A 17,793-nucleotide genomic window follows, 5' to 3' on the forward strand; every position below is an offset into this window, starting at 1 on the left:
TTTGGAATTCTCTAACCCAAAAACCAGTGGAGACAGAATCAAGGGAAAGCATGAGGGTGTGGGTAAAGGGGTGTTACAACCCAGACTGGATCAACTGTGCTATGGAAAGGGAGGGAAGGTCAGAATCAGGTTTAATATCACATGAATAGGTTGTGGAATTTGTTATTTTGCGGCAGAACTACATTGCAATTTATAGTAACTGTAAATTATAACAAGTATGCATAGTGTGTGTGTATATATATATATATATAGAGCGTAGAAAGAAAAGAAAAATTACAGAGTGTTTGTGAGTTTACTGCCCATTCTGAAATCTGATGGTAGAGGGGAAGAAGTTGTTCCTGAAGTGTTGAGTGTGAGGGCATGTCCTGGGTGATGGATCAAGGGTGGACTAACCCATATTTGCTTCTGTTCCATTTCTCATTCCATTCTCTCACACTATCCTCCCTTTATCTAGTTCTCCCTTTCGTTCCTAGGGTGATCTTACAACCCAATAACATTAGAATAAGGCGTTGACCCTCCATGCAATTAATATTTTAATTTTTTTTTAGGATCTAGGTACCATTCATTCTCAAATGCCTAGAAAAGCTGATGATTTTCAGTAGGATTTTCCAAGTTATAGACCCAATGACAAAGAAGGACTGTCAATATATTTCCAAATTCAGTGACCTAGAGGGGAGCTCGGTAATTGGTGGAGTTCCCATTACCTATTACCTTTGCCCTCTGTGGTAGATGTTGAGGGTTTGGGAGGTGCTTTCAGAGTAATCCAGGCTAAGAAGAGCACTGCCTTTCACCGGTGGTCCACACTTCAACCATTTTACAGCAGTGGTAGCAACAATCTTTGGTTCAGGTGGAGTCTGGGTGTCAAGCATTCCAAATGGTGTTTAACTTCTTGAGAGCTGTTGGTGATGCACTCCTGCTGTCAAACTGAGAGCATTGTATCACATACCTAACTTCCTTTCAGATGTTGAAAATTTAGGGTGTCTAAAGGAGGGCAACAAATCAAAATGAAGATTTTTAAAAAACAACTATCTCCAACTACACACCCCGCCATTATACTAATTTCAACCAGCCCCAAACATGCCCCGGTTTGTCACACATGCTACCTGAACTTCTCCTATTCCACAATCTCTCTCGTCCCATCTCTCCCAGGCCAAATCCATTCCTGCCATCATCCTGCAGAACACCAGAAATCACAGGCATCCAGTTGCAAAAACAACTCACTACTATCATCTTATCGAAGCCAATTTCAAATTTAATTAAACGATGTGCCGTGTATCTCATGGGTTCTATCCTTTTGGACCAGTCTCCCTTGTGGGATATTGCCAAAGTCTTACTGAAATCTGTCTAAACCACACCTAATGCACTCTCTCCTCTTCAATATTTTTCTTACTTCAAGTTTAATCAGTTTGCTCAGAGACTCACAACTCCACCCTTCTCCTGCATGACATGCTGTGGCTGCCCGATATCCCTCACCTACCAAGACAGGTAGATAAGTCACCCAGACCAGATGGACTGCATCCCAGGATTCTGAAAGAGGCAGCGGAAATGGCTGTGGATGCATTCGTATGATCTTTCAAGAATGACTGGGTTCTGGAAAGCTTTCAGAGGTCTGGAAAATTGCAAATGTCTCTGGAACCATTCCAAATGTTACTCCACTCTTTAAGAAGAAAGGCAAAAGACAGAAAATTATAGCCCTAGGCCAGTTAGCCTGACTTCAGTAGTTGGCAAGGTGTTGTAGTCCATTATTAAGGACGAGGCTTCAGGGTACTTGGAGGCACATGATAAAATAGGCCAAAGTCAGCATGGTTCCTTATGGAGAAATCTTGCCTGACAAATCTGTTGAAATTCTTTGAGGAAATAACAGGCAGGATAGACAAGGTGTTAAACACATGAGGCTGTTTAGAGGCCATGGCATTACAGGATAGAATGGATAGAAGATTGGATGATTGGCAGGAGGCGAAGAGTGAAAACAAAGGGGGACTTTTCTGCTTAGGTGCCAGTATTTAGTGGTGTTACGCAGAGTCTGTGTTGGGACCACTTCTTTTCGCATGATATGTCAATTATTTGAATGACGGAATTGATGTCTTTATGGCCAAGTTTACAGATGATACACAGATAGGTGGAGAGGCAAATAGTGCTGAGGAAGCAGGGAGTCTGAAAAAAGACTTGGATTAAGAGAATGGGCAAAGAAGTAGCAGATGGAATACAGTTTAAGGAAATGTATAGGTATGCTCTTTGTAAGAATGCATAAAGGGATAAACATGTATTTTCTAAACCAGAGCAAGTTCAGAAATCAGAGGTGCAAAAGTACTTGGGTGTCCTCGTTCTGGATTCACTAAAGGTTATCAGTGTTGTCAGTGGTAAGGAAGGCAAAAGCAATGTTGGCATTAATTTTGAGAGGACTAGAACATAAAAGCAAGGATATAATTCTGAGGCTTTATGAGGCATTGGTCAGACCGCACTTGGAATACTGTGAGAGATTTGGGTCCTTATCTAAAGAAAGGATGTGCTGGCATTGGAGAGGGTGCAGAGGAGGTTCGCAAGAATTATCCCAAGAATGAAAGGGTTAACTTATGAGCATTTGTTTGCTCTGGGCCTGTGCTCACTGGAGTTTGGAGGGGAAATCTCATTGAAACCTGTCAGATATTGAAAGGATGTCGAGAGGCTGTTTCCTATGGTGGGGATATCTGAGATCAGAGGGCACCACCTCAGAATACAAATACATCCCTTTAGAATGGAGAGGAGGAGAAATTTCTGTAGCCAGAGGGTGATGAATCTGTGGAGTTCATTGCCACAGATGGCTGTGGAGGCCAGGTCACTGAGTATATTTAAAGTAGGTTTGCTAGGTTCTTGATTAGTCAGGGTATCAAAGGTTACAGGGAGAAGACTTTATAAAACTTTATGCAACTTTATAAAGCTCTGGTTAGGCCACATCTAGAGCATTGTGTACATTCCTCTAGCCCACTAGAGGCTTTGGAGAGGGGGCAGAAGATGCTGCCCGGCTTAAAGGGCATGTGCTATCATGAGAGGGTTGTTTTCTCTGGAGCACCGGAGGCTGAGGGAGATCTAACAAAGGTTTATAAAATTTGGAAAGGCATAGAGTGAACATAGACGTAGTGAATATTGAAGCAAAGTGTTCATTAAGTACCTCCACTATCTCCTCCGGTTCCATACACACTTTTCCATTGTCACACTTGATTGGTCCTATTCTCTCACATTTTATCATCTTGCTCTTCAATGCTTGTAGGATGCCTTGGGGTTTTCCTTAATCTTGTCCACTAAGGCCTTCTCATGGCTCCTTCTGGCTCTCCTGATTTAATTCTTAAGCTCCCTCCTCCTAGCCTTATAATCATATCGTTAACTAGTTTTTTTAAACCTTTCATAAGCTCTTCTTTTCTTCTTGGCTAGCTTTACAATGGCCTTTGTGCAACACCGATCCTGTACCCTACCATCCTTTCCATGTCTCATTGGAACGTACCTACTCAGAACCCCACGCAAATATCCCTCGAACATTTGCCATGTTTTCTTGGTACGTTTCCCTGAGAACATCTGTTTCCAATTTATGCTTCCAAGTTCCTGCCTGATAGCCTCATAGTTCCCCTTATTCCAATTAAATGTTTCCCTAACTTGTCTGTTCCTATCCCTCTCCAATGATATGGTAAAGGAGATAGAATTGTGATCACTGTCTCCAAAATGCTCTCTAAGGCAATTTCCAGTCTTAGCCTGGAACCATCACATTTGAAAAGATATATATGAAGAACAATGCTGACTTTCTACTGTATATATTCAGTGGATTTAAGCTTCTAATTATTGAAACATTCACTTGGACAAACTGAACCCATCTTGTTTTACTTGGGTGCCTCATCTTTAGTTGCCAGTATAAGTTTGGATTGAAAGGTTAATTAATCCCTGTAAGTTACCATTTATCTTGGGGATGATAGGAGAATCAGGGTGGAGTTGTCGCACTGAGAGGAGGATAACTGAAAATCAACTCCAGGGACTGTTGGGATTATGGAAAGACAGCACAGATTAAATGGGCCTTGACAAAAGGCCTGTGAGCCTGGTTCTCATTACACAAGTGAAAGGGGGAAGTTTAAAGGAGATGAGTGAAGCAAATTGGGTGCTTGATGGGCTGCCGGGGTGGTGGTAAAAACATACCATGATACCGTTAAGAGGCAGTTAGATAGACAATAGCATGCGGGAAATTGGGTGGGGGCGAGTGACGGATCAGGTACACACAGAAAAGATTTAGTTTAATTTGACATTATGAGCAACACACTGCGGGGTGAAGGCCCTGTTCCTCTGCTGTACTGTGCCATGTTCTATAACAAGTAGTGCAACAGTGTCAAATATCCATTTTAGTTCTACTTCTGTAATTATAAATTTCATAGCAGTCCCAGAGTGCCTTCAATTACATTTCCCTCTAGCAATTTGTTCCGTCTGGTTTCTCTGAATGAAAGTGTACAATGGGGATTGTGTGGGTATAAAGTGTACTATTTTCTGTTGTGAAAAATCAGTCTTCCATGAAGAGAAAACTCTAGTTATACCATTTTCACAAAAAGACAGATCTGGAGGATCACAATCATGAGAAATGCTGGAAATCCAAATGAGACCACACTCATGTTAGAGGAACAACACCTTATATTCCATCTAGGTGGCCTCCAACCTGATGACATGAACATCAATTTCTAAAACTTCCAATAATTGCCCCACCTTCACCATTCCCCTTTCACCTTATCTCCTCATCTCCTTACCTGCCCATTACTTCCCAATGGTGCTCCTCCCCTTTCCCTTACTTCCATGGTCTTCTGCCCTCTCCTATCAGATTCTTCTTCCAGCCCTTTATCTCTTTCACCAATCAACTTCCCAGCTCTTTACTCACCCCTCCACCAGTTTCACCTATCACCTACCACCTTGCAATTCTCCCTCCCCTCCCTCCACCTTCTTACTCTGACTTCTCTTTCTTTCCAGTCCTGATCAAGGGTCTCGGCCCAAAATGTAAACTGTTTACTCTTTTCCATAGATGCTGCCTGGCCTGCTGAGTTCCCCCAGCGTTTTGTGTCTGTATATCTGGAGGATTCACTAGAGGTCACTTTGTTCCAAGAAGTGTTGGGAGTTACATTGACACCATCTTTGAGCTGCAAATTTGTGGCATTTGGAAAACAATTCCCATATAAGTGACAATAGCAACACCCTGGAAGTGAAACTCATCCTAGGCTGTAGAATAAATGGTCACAGGTACTGGCAGCCACCTTTTGTAAACCTGCCCATTAAACCAGCAGTTGAACTGCAAATATCAGTTTCTGTTGCCTCTCAAGACTAGTTTAAGTTGATCATTCCAGCCACTTCAAAATTAGTACTTGCTGCACCATACACCAGACACTCTCTTCAGTTACCTGATGAGGTGACCGTAGCCTTTGGCCATGAGCAGCTGTCATCAGAGAGTGTTTCAGGCCTTGACCACGACACTCTCCGGCTGGTGGAGCAGCAGTGACTTCCAGCTCAGCTCCTCTGATTTCTGTGCTACACATGGGTTCAGATCTATCTCCTCTCTCAGCACACTAAACAGAAGGTAGATGCCTTCCACTGGGGAAATATTAATAAGTATGTCACAAGCCAATCTACTTCAAAACTCATGTCCTATAAGTAATGATAATTACCACTCTGAGTTATTCAAAATTTACCTTAGCCTTCAGTCCACTTACTAACTCAACAAGAGCTCCCGAGAGTAGGCATTTCCAAAGATCCATAACCAGGCAAAATTCCTTCATGTATCAGTCTTAAATAACAAACAGAAATGGAAACCAAAGTCTGGAAACACTCGTTACCTCGCTTTCTTAAAAACTCCAGATCTATTCGATTCACCAATTGAATCTATTAAGTAACTTCAGAATCTGTTCACGTTCCCCATAAATCATTATCCCATGAATCAATCTAGTGATGCAGGAGTGGTGAACTACATATACCTGTCTGGACACGCCCCCTGCCACAGACCCCTGTATAAAGGTGATCAAGGCCTGAGCCCAGCCTCTCAGTCTCCAGGATGTAGTATGGTGGTCACTCACTGCTTGTTCCTTCTTCCAGTCAATAAAAGCCAATATCTCGCCTTTACGTCTCAGAGTGAGTTATTGATGGTGCATCAGCAGGGAAGCTTCACCTCAAATATAACCCTCTCCTGAACAAGGAGACTGGAACTGCACAGTACGTAGCCTCAGCATTGCCCTCTTCTAGGAAAACGTTTGCGCTCCATTGCTATAGCGGAAAAAGGTCCGCACTGGTTGTCATCCTAATAACGTGTACCTGCATGCTACCTCTCATTTTAGCTCACCCCAAATCTTAATTATTCTGCTTTTCTATACTTCTTACCAAAACAGGTAACCTTGTACATTATCTCAGTCTGTGGCCCTTTGTAGACATTGCACATCATTCTCAATTGGCTTTCACATTATTTGTGTATGTGATTAGGCCACACCTGGAGTGTTACAAAATGTTCTGGTCACCCCACTGCAGGAAGGTTGTTGAGCCTTTGGAGAGGGAGCAGAAGATGTTTACCGGGATGCTGCCTGCTTTGCTTCAGAGGGCATATGCTATCATGAGAGGTTGGGTAAACTTGGGTTGTTTTCACTGGAGCGGCAGAGGCTGAGGGGAGATCTGACTGAGGCTTATACGATTATGAGAGGCATAGACAGAGTAGACAGGGAGCATCTGTTTCCCAGGGTTGAAATGTCTAATACTCCATGGCATGCATGGAGAGGGGGGAATGTTAGATTCAAAGGGGAATTGATGTTTAGATGGGCACATGAATGTGAGGAAGATGGAGGGATATGGACATTATGTAGATAGGAGGAATTAGTGTTTGGATGTTTTCAATTTGCTTTTTAGCTGGTCCCTCACAATGTTATGGGCTGAAGGGCTTGTTCCCATCCTATTCTATGTATTCAAGTGTGCAAGTAACACCCTACATTGCACAGAAACCTTTCATTATTAAATGCAGTTGAAGCTCACAGCCCTTACTCTTCCAACTATCTCACCAGTTATACCCCATTTTGCTTCTTGAGTAATGAACAAATTTAACTAATATCTTGGAGGGAGGGGTACAGGAGAAGTAGTAACTATTTGCATGAGCTCCCCCAAGATTACTCAGTGAAGGTAAGACAAGATGATATAGGACCCAGTCAGTCAGCTCATTCCATCATGGCTGATTTATTATCCCCTTAACCCCATTCTCCTCCTTTCTCTCCATAACCTTTGATGCCCTGACTAATCAAGAACCTATCAACCTTTATTTTTGTTACGAATGTGCCACCGCTCTGAGGGGCCGAAGGGTGCGGGGTAGCCCCCTCCTTTGTGAGAATCGCAAGATCACTATTAAGTCAGTTCAGGAGACCCAGGAAATGAGAGAAAGACATGCAGAATCCACAAAGAGTTTGGAATGTGTCCTGGCCTCCGAAAAGGTGGAACCATTGATGCCGGTTATTGTCTCTTGGAGACGGAATTGTGTATTGAATCCTGTACGATGCATCGAAGCCCCAGGCAATGAACTGAGGGGGGAGGTTGGTGGAGGGATTGCATCATCCCAACATGATTTACATCTGAGACCCTGTGAGTCAGGATAAAAAGAGGGTCTGTGGGAACAGCCCCTTGAGACGCACCAGAAGAAACGCTAGCGATCCCTTAATAGCGAAAGCCAGTGGGAAGGCCACGTGCGTCCGTTTCCATTTGCCCCGGAATCAGTGGTCCTTTACCACAGAACAGTTTTTAGCTAACAACGGGGAAATCAACTCCCAACGACTCGAAGGATTGACATCATAAAAGAAATGGGCAAGTTTTAACCCGTCTTTCTCTCCAACCAAAAAGCTGCAGCTTGAATGACCTTGAGTGACCTTTATATTTCCATCAGACAATACATTATCCCCTAGACAACGATAGAGCTATTTCTTATTGATTATTATTATATCCGCGCTTTTAGATTTAGTATTGACGATGTATATTATCTGTATGTTTGCATTGATATTTTTGTGTATTTTTATCAATAAATACTGTTAAAAATAGTACCATCAGACTTCAAAGGACCTCTCCATCTTTGCTGGTAAGTGACCCAGTTACGGGGTACGTAACATTTTAAATATACTCAGTGACTTGGTCTCTACAACTGTTTGAGGCAATGAATTAACAGATTTACTACCCTCTGGCTAAAGAAATTGGAGAGAGAGAGAGAGAGAGAGTGAGCCTTATATTTTACTGAGGCAGTGGGAAATATAATGAGAAGTCCATTGAGGGAGGCTGCTCCCTGTAATATCAACATCGCTCAGAGCAATTGCTGTACCAAGTTGTTTTGCCTCTGTATACAGTGCTTTCTATGGTGTAATGATAAAAATTAGTAAGGGTTGCTCGAGGCATGCCGGATTTCAGTAGATTCACAAGAATCTGGTAGTCCTATAATTTAACAAGCTTAAACATCAGTCTGCCTTGACTCGTTGTTCCAAATACACCATTTGTCAATTTTCTTTATAATTAGGTGCTCTCTACACCTCGTTCTGCAACGTTGCCCTGTATGTCAGAAGAATTCAATTAATTTAAAGTAGTTTATTGATGCATAGTTAGCTCATGAAAATACTCTGTAGAGACAAGCACAAGGTGGTGTCTAGTACCCAAGTTCCATGCCACTGATCAGCTAAACATGAAAAGTCCTCAGAGGATCACAAGGTACATTTTTGGGAGGGATCAGCAATGAAACATCTTAGTGACCTATTATAAATAGAATGCAAGTATAAAAATGCCACCATATTTTGTTTAAAAAGTTTATTACAAAATGTTAAAGAAACAAACCTTGGTCACCTTAAACAGTAAAATACTTTGTTCATAGCTCTTAAAATATTCGTGTGTGATGCATACAAATAGCAACTAAAGATCAAAGTTTACAATAAAGGAAATTAGAAGTGGTTTTAAATATATGCGTCATATGCAATAGTTGGTGTATAACATGCCCACTAATGCACTAGACAGTGAAGACAAAATTAAAGTGAACACTAAGTACTTGATAGATAATAAACAGACTTTTATCTCTCCCCATCATTGACTAATGAAATACTGTATGCCATATGTCCCACTTGTTTAAAATAGTGTAGAAAGCTTTATCACATTAAAAACAGTTTCTCCCATAGAAGTTGTGTTCATTGAAATAATATTGGCAAGTTTCGTTGCACCATAACAGTAATTAACAAGAACCAGCAGTCAGGCGAGGAAGCTAGCTGACATCAAGCTTCCAAACACAGGGCAGATAACTGCTTACCCCTAAGTGGGGCCTTACACCCACTGAAAAGGGCTTTAAATAGGAGAACCTCTTGGCTGTAGCTAGAAGTTTTAACCACTACTCATTGAAGGAAATACATGGACAAGTGATCTTTTCAAATATGCAAATACAGCTCAGAAAAGTTCATTTCCATTTGCACTGAAAATTCAGGAAGTGAAACCTGCACCTGCAGGAAGGTTGGGTCTATGGGTATTTAAAAAGGAAGTTGAATACACAGGTCATGTTGAAAGTTGGACAATTTGCTGTATAAGTAAAGACCTGATAGATCAAACGTCATTTCCAGCCCAGAAAAATACTTATCTTGCTGTATTGAATGACTTGGATTCTGCTCATTAAATATGAAATGGTTTAATTATGTGTGCTAGTCTACAGATAACTTCTCCAGTGCTGGGTGGGCGAAAATGTTGCCCGCTTTTTCTTTATAGTATAATTTGTTCCTCAAGTGTGTTACACTTGCAGCCCATCAAGTGCTGGTTCGATAATCATTCCAGAGTGTATACCTTACACGGTATTAAACAGCAGCGCAAGATGCAACAGGATGAACTTGACTGGTTACAGAATACACTTGACACTGTGTAAGGCTTTATCCTGCAACTCCTGTCTTGCTGATACTGACCAAGTCATTTCATAGAACTCAGGACAGTTGAAACAAACTATAGCAAGATTTGCTGCAGCTACAGAAAGTCAGGTTTTGTCGCAGATTGTGTCTTTAACCAGTTCATATATTAGTCTAAATTTATACACAAAGCATTTTTTCAAATCATTTAAAATATTATCTCTATAGTACTCTGCTGCAAGTTGATTAGCTATTAAATTGCTAGGTAACTCCATTTTATTGAAGGTTGGGTTACATAAGATAATCAATAGATCAAAGATATGAGGGTAATGAAATTAGTCACTGTTGTAATATAGAAAATGCAGCAGCCATTTTGTGCGTAGCACATTTTCACAGAGAAGGTTATAATGATTCCGTCATGGTGGGGATGGGGCACAGGGTCCACAGAAATCTAATTAACACTTTGCTATTCAAAGCACCAGGGTAGGCCAATTGTTTATCATTTTTCTCAATTCTAATTAACTAAGGACTAATAATCAATTTTGATTATTGATCAAGTAAAATTAATGGCAAGGTTAATGTACTGACAGATCAATTGGATGGAAAGCAAAGTGTGATTTTAAACAAAACAGTACAAAGATTTAAAATTACAGCATCAAAAAGTTCCTTGTCAGAGATAGTTTCCCAGTACAACATCCTAATAGAATTCTGCCCCTCTCTTCTGAACAGCCAGCACGGAATACAGGCAGAACAGGTCAACTATTCAACAGGTCTGACCCCAGTGTCAGGGTACTTGACTGTAGAGAAGTAACATCACTAATATCCAAGTAAGCATAATCACCGGAATTGCTAGAAAGCAGATGCTGGAATATTCACTTGATTTTTCTCCTTGACATGTACATTGCTGACACTAAATATAAAGGACTGTAAACTCCATGCAGATCAGAAATCAATCTAGTATGTTTCCATTCTCTCCGGCTGAGTGCAGGGTAGGTGGTTGAAGATGTGCAGTCTGGTGGTCTTTTCCAAGACTGAACAGACATTTTAATTCTATCATGTTTCTCCAGTACTGGAGGGATAGTTAGCACATTAACACACATTAATAGATTTGTGTTTAAGATGTATCCATATTGACTTATGCTATGAAGATCACATCTCTGCCATTTTCAAGAAATGCACTATGCGTTAAAACATTTAAAGGTGCTTTTAGTGTTCAGCTGAATAAATATGAACTTTGCAGTGTGTAGACAATGCCAGGACTCGATGTGCATATAATACATCTAGTCACATTCATTTTGTCTAGCAACCATCTCATACTACTGTGCAGGATTCGAGTTTTAAAACAAAGTATGCATGTGGAATGTTACAGTGACTTACCTCACAGAATAAGTTAATATTTTGCTATATATATTCCAGGATAGGAGAGAATGGAAACCCAGAATTTTAATTATCCAGAACTTAAACAGTTTAATGAAATGTTTTGGCTTTGTATCAAACATCAAGACAAAGTGACATGGTGATATTGCTGACAATACTGATCAGTTCTGAGTGTTGCACTAAAAAGTCTGTTCAATGCAAAAGCACATTATGTGACCAAAATGGATTTACCACCACAAGAGTATTAAATTACTCTAAGTTTTACTGTTCCCTCTGTTTGGTATTCAAGTATATTTTACTCAAACAGTCCAAGAATAGTTAATATCTGTGTGGCTATCTCCACAAATTAAACCCATCAACAAAACTAATTTCCTAACTTCAAATTCTTGGAATGGTTAATGTTTATTATTGCATGGAAAGTAACGCATTACGTGCAAATGGTGTTAACTGGACAGTTAAATATTAAGACTAGATCAAAAGAAATTTGCATAGTATACTACACTGAGGTTCTTTACATCACAAATTATAAACAAAGATTTAACTTGCTTATAACAAAGCTCAAAGGAAATCAAGTTAATGCCATATTAAATCTTAAGACAATATTGTTATACAAATAATAGGAGTACAAAAAAGTGAAATATTTTAGCCGCTAATGTTACAAAAGGAGTTGGGAAGGGAATGGCAGCAAACATCACTTGCAAAAGTTCAGTGAAATGAGTACAGTACCAGTGACTGCAGTAGATCCCTCTAGTGCATGGCACATTGAAACACCAGCTACTTACAGGTAATTCTTTCTTATAAGAACTTGCACAAAGTTACTACTAGTCAATACAACCTCTAAAGTATTTAGTGAAAACTGCACCACAAATTGAGCTGGTGGAAAAACATTTTTGTGAGGACAGGTCATCCCTTTCACACAAAGCAGGCACAATCTTGTACTCAACTACTGGCATTTGCACATCTCCTGAAGATGCACTAGCATTTACCTGGTTTGGCAAGTGGGTTGTGGGGGAGGGGCCACCTAAGGAAGGAACTGGTGTAACTAGAACTGACTTTGAATTTACATAATGGTTTGAGGAATTCCAGGTTCATATTAGAAATCCAAAAATAAGCAAAGGATGCCTTTTCAGAGGATACTATGTTGCAATACATTTAAAAGGGAACAATGGAATTTTTGGAGATCTCAGCAGTCATTTTGCAAGAGGTAGTCAGGTTCGATAATTTGTGGAATTTAAGTTTGGTATCACATCATCCCCTGTTCTGCTACTCGACTTCTGCTAGCTGGACTTTCATCCCTGACACAGGAAACATTAACTTTGCTGCCAGAACTTAAAGCTGTTCATAATTATGTAAATGTCTAAATAAAGTTTCCATAACACCTTTGTGTAGCAATGAACAAAGCATTTCATTACTGAGATTCAAATGAAGATCCATTTCAACTCATTCTTCATTAGTACCGAGTCAATGTCATAACATCCAAATTAGAGATTTCCAGGCAACAAAATCCGAGACCCAACGTCAGAATGTTTTAAAGGAAATGCAAAAGAGCTGCCCATTGGATTCTGGAGAATTGGACCTGAACTTGCAATGAGACAGAAGCAGTGATAGATTCGCCCCACTCATCATCTCCTCACTACAGAAAACAAGGCAGCTGCTCAGAGAATTTGGCATTTTAGCTGTCTGCCCACATCTACAATTCAATCTGCCAATCAGAATTAGCAGCGCGTATTGCAAAAGGTTTACTCTCCCTACTGAAGCAGTGAAGCAAATGCCAGTGTGTAAAATAAGGAGATTTTCCTTCAAAATCAGAAATAAGTACATTTGGTCCTTAGTTTCACTAAGCACACTACTGAAGTCATTGATGCAAATCATGCATCTGGTCTTTTCTGAAGATTTTGCTATTTCTCCAGTGAATGTCAACTCATGCAAATAGGAAATTCTCTTAACTATTTCATATGTAACCATTTTAGATTATAGAAGGGATCAAAAGACTCAGGCCTGACAACAACTGAGTCATCCAACTAGATTAGTTATTCCTGTCAGCAAAAGATCCAAATAATTTCAGTAACAGTAAAGATTGGGATGGTGGGTGGGGAGGGTGTTTGAATCTCATCGAAAAGAAAGCACATCTCTCATAACAAATAAATCCCCTCCCTGCCAATAGGTGTTGGGAAGGAAATTGTGCTCACGGGGAGGTGCACAAGTACTCAAATGTAGCAAAAGCAATGCCAATAGTAGCATGCACTGCTAGTGATTGAGAATCCACTGACAGGTCGTTATCCTCAGGGATTTAACAAAAAAATTCATTTACATTTAACAATAACCCTTCAGAGGGCCAGAATAAAGATAAACTCAAGTTTGTGAACAGTGGCTGAAGTGAAATTCCAATTTGGCAGAGTTCCAGATAATGAACTGGCTCAGGAGGTTCACATTTTTTCAACCAAATGGCACCTAGCGCATTCCTCCATGTCGGCCATCGTTCCCAATCCCTCCTTTCATTCCCTCCTGCTCCACAGACTTCAAGAGTTCCTCAACCCACTTTAGTTCTGCAGTTAGTGCATCATAACGGGTTTCTAGTTTAGTATATTTTCGCTTTAGGATGTTGGTAGACAGCATGGTTGATTTGACTTCATCCTGCGCCTGCTTCCTCAAGGTTTCTGTCTTGCGCAACTCATTTTTAATGTGCCCAAGGTCCTGGCTGATGCTTTCATTCTCTTCTTTATACCAAGATTCCTTCTCATCGTAAATAGAAACAAGGGCATCAATGTCCTCTTTGAAGGACTTCTTGTTTCTCACCAGTTCCTGAATGCTTTCTTCTACTGCAGTGATTTCTTCGAGCACTTTGGAGAATCTCTCAAAGTTGACATAGGTGTTGTTTGGAGGCATGCTGGAGTGGGATTTGATTGTGTACTCCTTGAGGCGTGTTGTCTTCAGTCTACGACGCTCTGGCTTCTTGCCGTTATCCTCCCGTCTCACATTCCTCCTCTTGATCACCTGCAGATGGGTGAAGAGGAATAAGATGTTAAATTGGGTACTTCTCCTTTAATCAAGTTCTGCACCATTTCAAGGCATGTAACTGAACCTACCTGCATGCACTGCATACTTTCACATTTCTAAATATCATTATACTGTCCAGCCTCCCATCTTGTATCCTGTATAAACAAGCTCTGGTACCTGAATACCTACTCACTTTAGTTTACTGATCTACTCTGGCTGAGAAATGAACCTCAGGGTAGTATATAATGACAAGCTTCAAAGTAAACTTATTATCAAAGCAGGTTACGAGCTCCTCAGGTTGAAACTTACATCCTCATTTTCAAATCTATTGATTCCATCTGTAACATTTTCTAATGCTTCAAATTTGAGGACTATACTCTGACACCAGATTTTTTATAGTTTATAGTTTGAGATGACTGGAACTTAAATTCTGACATTTTCTCCGTACCAGGTAATTCTTAACACTTTGCATCTTTTACATACTCAATTTTGAGTAACTATCTTGCAATCTGCTATGTGACTAGAAACCACATATTTATAATTCACAGATGATTTATCATATTAAAATAGCGGTGGGGGGCGAATAAAACTTCGGCACATTGTAATACTTCACTGATACTACTAAACAGAGGTAGTGTTCTGGAGTGAATCATACTGCTTGAACATCACTACAGGCAGGGTAGAAGCCTTTGTTAGTTAGCAATTTGTTAGTTCCTGGTCATTTAGCAACAACACGAACAAGTAAGCTGTGTTCCCCACAGAATATCAAAGTGTAATTATTGGACCTCTACGATACAAGCACAAAATAAAATAATTACCTTAATCCATGGATGTTCAAGACTATCACCAATGGTCATTCGTTTTCTGAAAGAAAGGCAAAAGATGAAAAAATGCACACATATTTATGGATACACAGGTCTCCACATTCTCTAACTAATCAAAGTACTCTGTTCATTACCACTAATTTGGCAAAAGGTGGTTCTTACTTGGGGTCTTTCACCAGAAGTCTGCGGATGAAATCCTTTGCCAGTTCACTGGTGTTACTGAAGTACTCTTCATCAAAGTCATAGTTCACAGCAGAAATGTTTGTCAGGGTTTCTTGCTTGGTTTCACCCAGGAATGGAGAAGCACCACTCAAACTGGAAATAAGAGGGAAGAATTGCACTTAATATCAACATATCATTCCATCAGCTGTCTCTTCTGAAAATATTAAGGACAGTACACCTTTGAACCATAAAGACAAATAATTTTAAGAGTATAGCAGGAATATGGCAGATTCACTTCTAATTTCCAAGGAAAATATATTGAGAATTCAATTTTCTGGTAAAGGTTTCAGAAATCCAAATCACGTCATGTCAGAGAAAAGCACTTAACCTCAAAAACACAAGAGAAAGGGAAATACTTCAACTATTTCATACCAATCAGTAAACAGTATTAACAATCACAAGCAGGACTTTGTTAAAAACTGTTGTAAATGGAAGTTACTTTGTGATTTAGTTTCATGGGGGAGTGGCAAGAAAACCCAAAGATAAGTTTTTCACAGAAGTGATTACATGAAATAAAAAAGTTGAAGTCTAAAATTAAATGTTTTGATAAGAGTCCAAGGAAAAACAAAGGATTTGTAACAAGATATTTGGTTAAGCCAAGCCAATCAACAAATATATCTATGAAAGATGTAAAAAAAAATCAGTTTTCAGATTTCATAATCAAGCCCGAGCCAATTCTGTATGAAAGTCCCAACTAACAATATCTACAATGCACCTCTTCTACAGTCCCTTACCTCAAGATCCTTTCTGCACTTAGCGCAAACCTATGCCCTATATTCTTAAGCACCTCTGCCAAAGGAAAGGTTTCTGCTCTCTACAACCCACCTTTGTCCCTCAATTTTGAATCAGGTGCCCCCCTCAGCACACCCCATTTCAGGGAAATCAGACCCTCCAGTCTTCCCTCACACTGAAACATTCCACCCCAGCAATAACTTGGCAAATCTCCTCTGCACCCTCTCCAGTACAATTTCATTCCTTTTAATAGTGTACTGAGTAGAACTGTACATGATACTCCAGTGACCCAAAGCCATTTAAAAAAAAAATTGATCCAAGATCTCTCTGTGCTTATACTCCATCTTGATTAATGAAGCCAAGCATCCCATTTTTCACCACTATCTACTTGTATTGTCACCTCCAAAGATCCTTAAGCTTGTACACCAAGGTTTCTTCATTCCACTATACCCCCAAGGCACCTACCATTCGTGGTATAAATCCTACCTTGATGAGAAGTCACAGCATTTATCAGGATTAAATTCCATCTGCTATTTCCCTGCCCGATTTACCAACTGATAAAGATTATTCTGTAGCCCAAGATTACTTTTATCACAATCAATAGCAATGGTCATATCCTCTGCAAACTTAATCATATTATCACATCCAGGTTCTCAATGTAGATAACAAACAGCAGAAGTCTCAGCATTGATCTCTGTGGTACACTCCTAATCACAGGCTTCCATTCACAACAATAGCTCACCATCACCCTCTGCCTCCCTTTCGTAAACATATTTTGGGTCCAATTTACCTTTGCTCCAACCTTTGGACTAGTATTCTAGTATTCAAAGATTTACTGACATCCATGTAAAACCTCATCAACCACACTGTCCTCCATATATTAGTTTTCTTCCGAAAGCTCAAATTAATAAATTAGGACCTCCCACCAAATCTGACAACTACTGCTCATCAATCATTTCTATTTAATTTTCCCTATTTGTTTGAAGCAGCTGCTTCTCAACTAATTGCTGGAATATAAGGCAAGATTACACCACATCCCACAAGTAAAAATGGAGCAAAATTGGGTAAGTACCTGTTAAATTACCTTTGTGACCTAATGAACCAAAATAACCCTTGGTTAGCACTTAGTCCCTACCAACAAACATCCCAGTTATAATTTCTGGTTTAACTTGAGTTAGCTAACCTCAAACAAGTTATTAACAAAGCACTATAATTGGTGTTGACAGTTTTAGGCGGAAAGTGAAATAAAAAGATGACTCCTCACACTTCTAGCTTGTAACCAGTGATTCCCACAGGAAATTACTCGTACTGGATTAGATATGGTCATTATCATCCAGGGTCAAATGCAGGAAAGGGAATGGGAGGAAGGCACGATGGGCAGAAGAACAAACTTGTACTCAAGTAGAAGACTATGACAAGACTGCAAAGATGGGGAAAGAAGTGAACAAAAAAAAATCAGTACAAATTCCAGTTATGCTATTGGGCATCCAGAAATGCTTTTGAGCTGCAGTCATGAACTTTGAAACTACTCCATGATCTCAACTGATCAATTGTCTTTATTGCCCTCAAGGAAAATACTTCTGCAAAACCAAACACGAATTGCAAACTGAGTCACACTATGCTCTTCGCAAGTTGAGGCATAACAGGCATGATATACTTACAGAATGTAAGTGATAACACCAATGCTCCTGTACAAGCAAAGGAAAAATAAGATCTGGTTAGTTTAGAATATTCTGGACAAGTCTCAATATAGAATCAGCAATAGGACGTGT

At 40.0% G+C, this 17,793-nt stretch overlaps 1 protein-coding gene across 6 annotated transcripts in view; it reads right to left on the minus strand.

Annotated features, from left to right (window-relative positions):
* Positions 1-8,793: 8,793 nt before the first annotated feature.
* The window catches only part of dapk3 (death-associated protein kinase 3), a 51,137-nt gene continuing 42,137 nt past the window's right edge, over positions 8,794-17,793 (minus strand). For all 6 annotated transcript variants that reach the window (XM_059991670.1, XM_059991667.1, XM_059991669.1 and 3 more), the window contains 4 exons: positions 17,683-17,709; positions 15,230-15,382; positions 15,062-15,107; positions 8,794-14,240 (listed from right to left, as the gene is read on the minus strand). In XM_059991670.1, the coding sequence (XP_059847653.1) occupies positions 13,698-14,240; positions 15,062-15,107; positions 15,230-15,382; positions 17,683-17,709 (769 nt within the window). In that variant the 3' untranslated portion in view covers positions 8,794-13,697. The remainder of the gene's footprint in view (positions 14,241-15,061; positions 15,108-15,229; positions 15,383-17,682; positions 17,710-17,793) is intronic.

The sequence above is a fragment of the Hypanus sabinus genome, chromosome 16 (assembly GCF_030144855.1).
Source record: "Hypanus sabinus isolate sHypSab1 chromosome 16, sHypSab1.hap1, whole genome shotgun sequence".
Classification (NCBI taxonomy): Eukaryota; Metazoa; Chordata; class Chondrichthyes; order Myliobatiformes; family Dasyatidae; genus Hypanus; species Hypanus sabinus.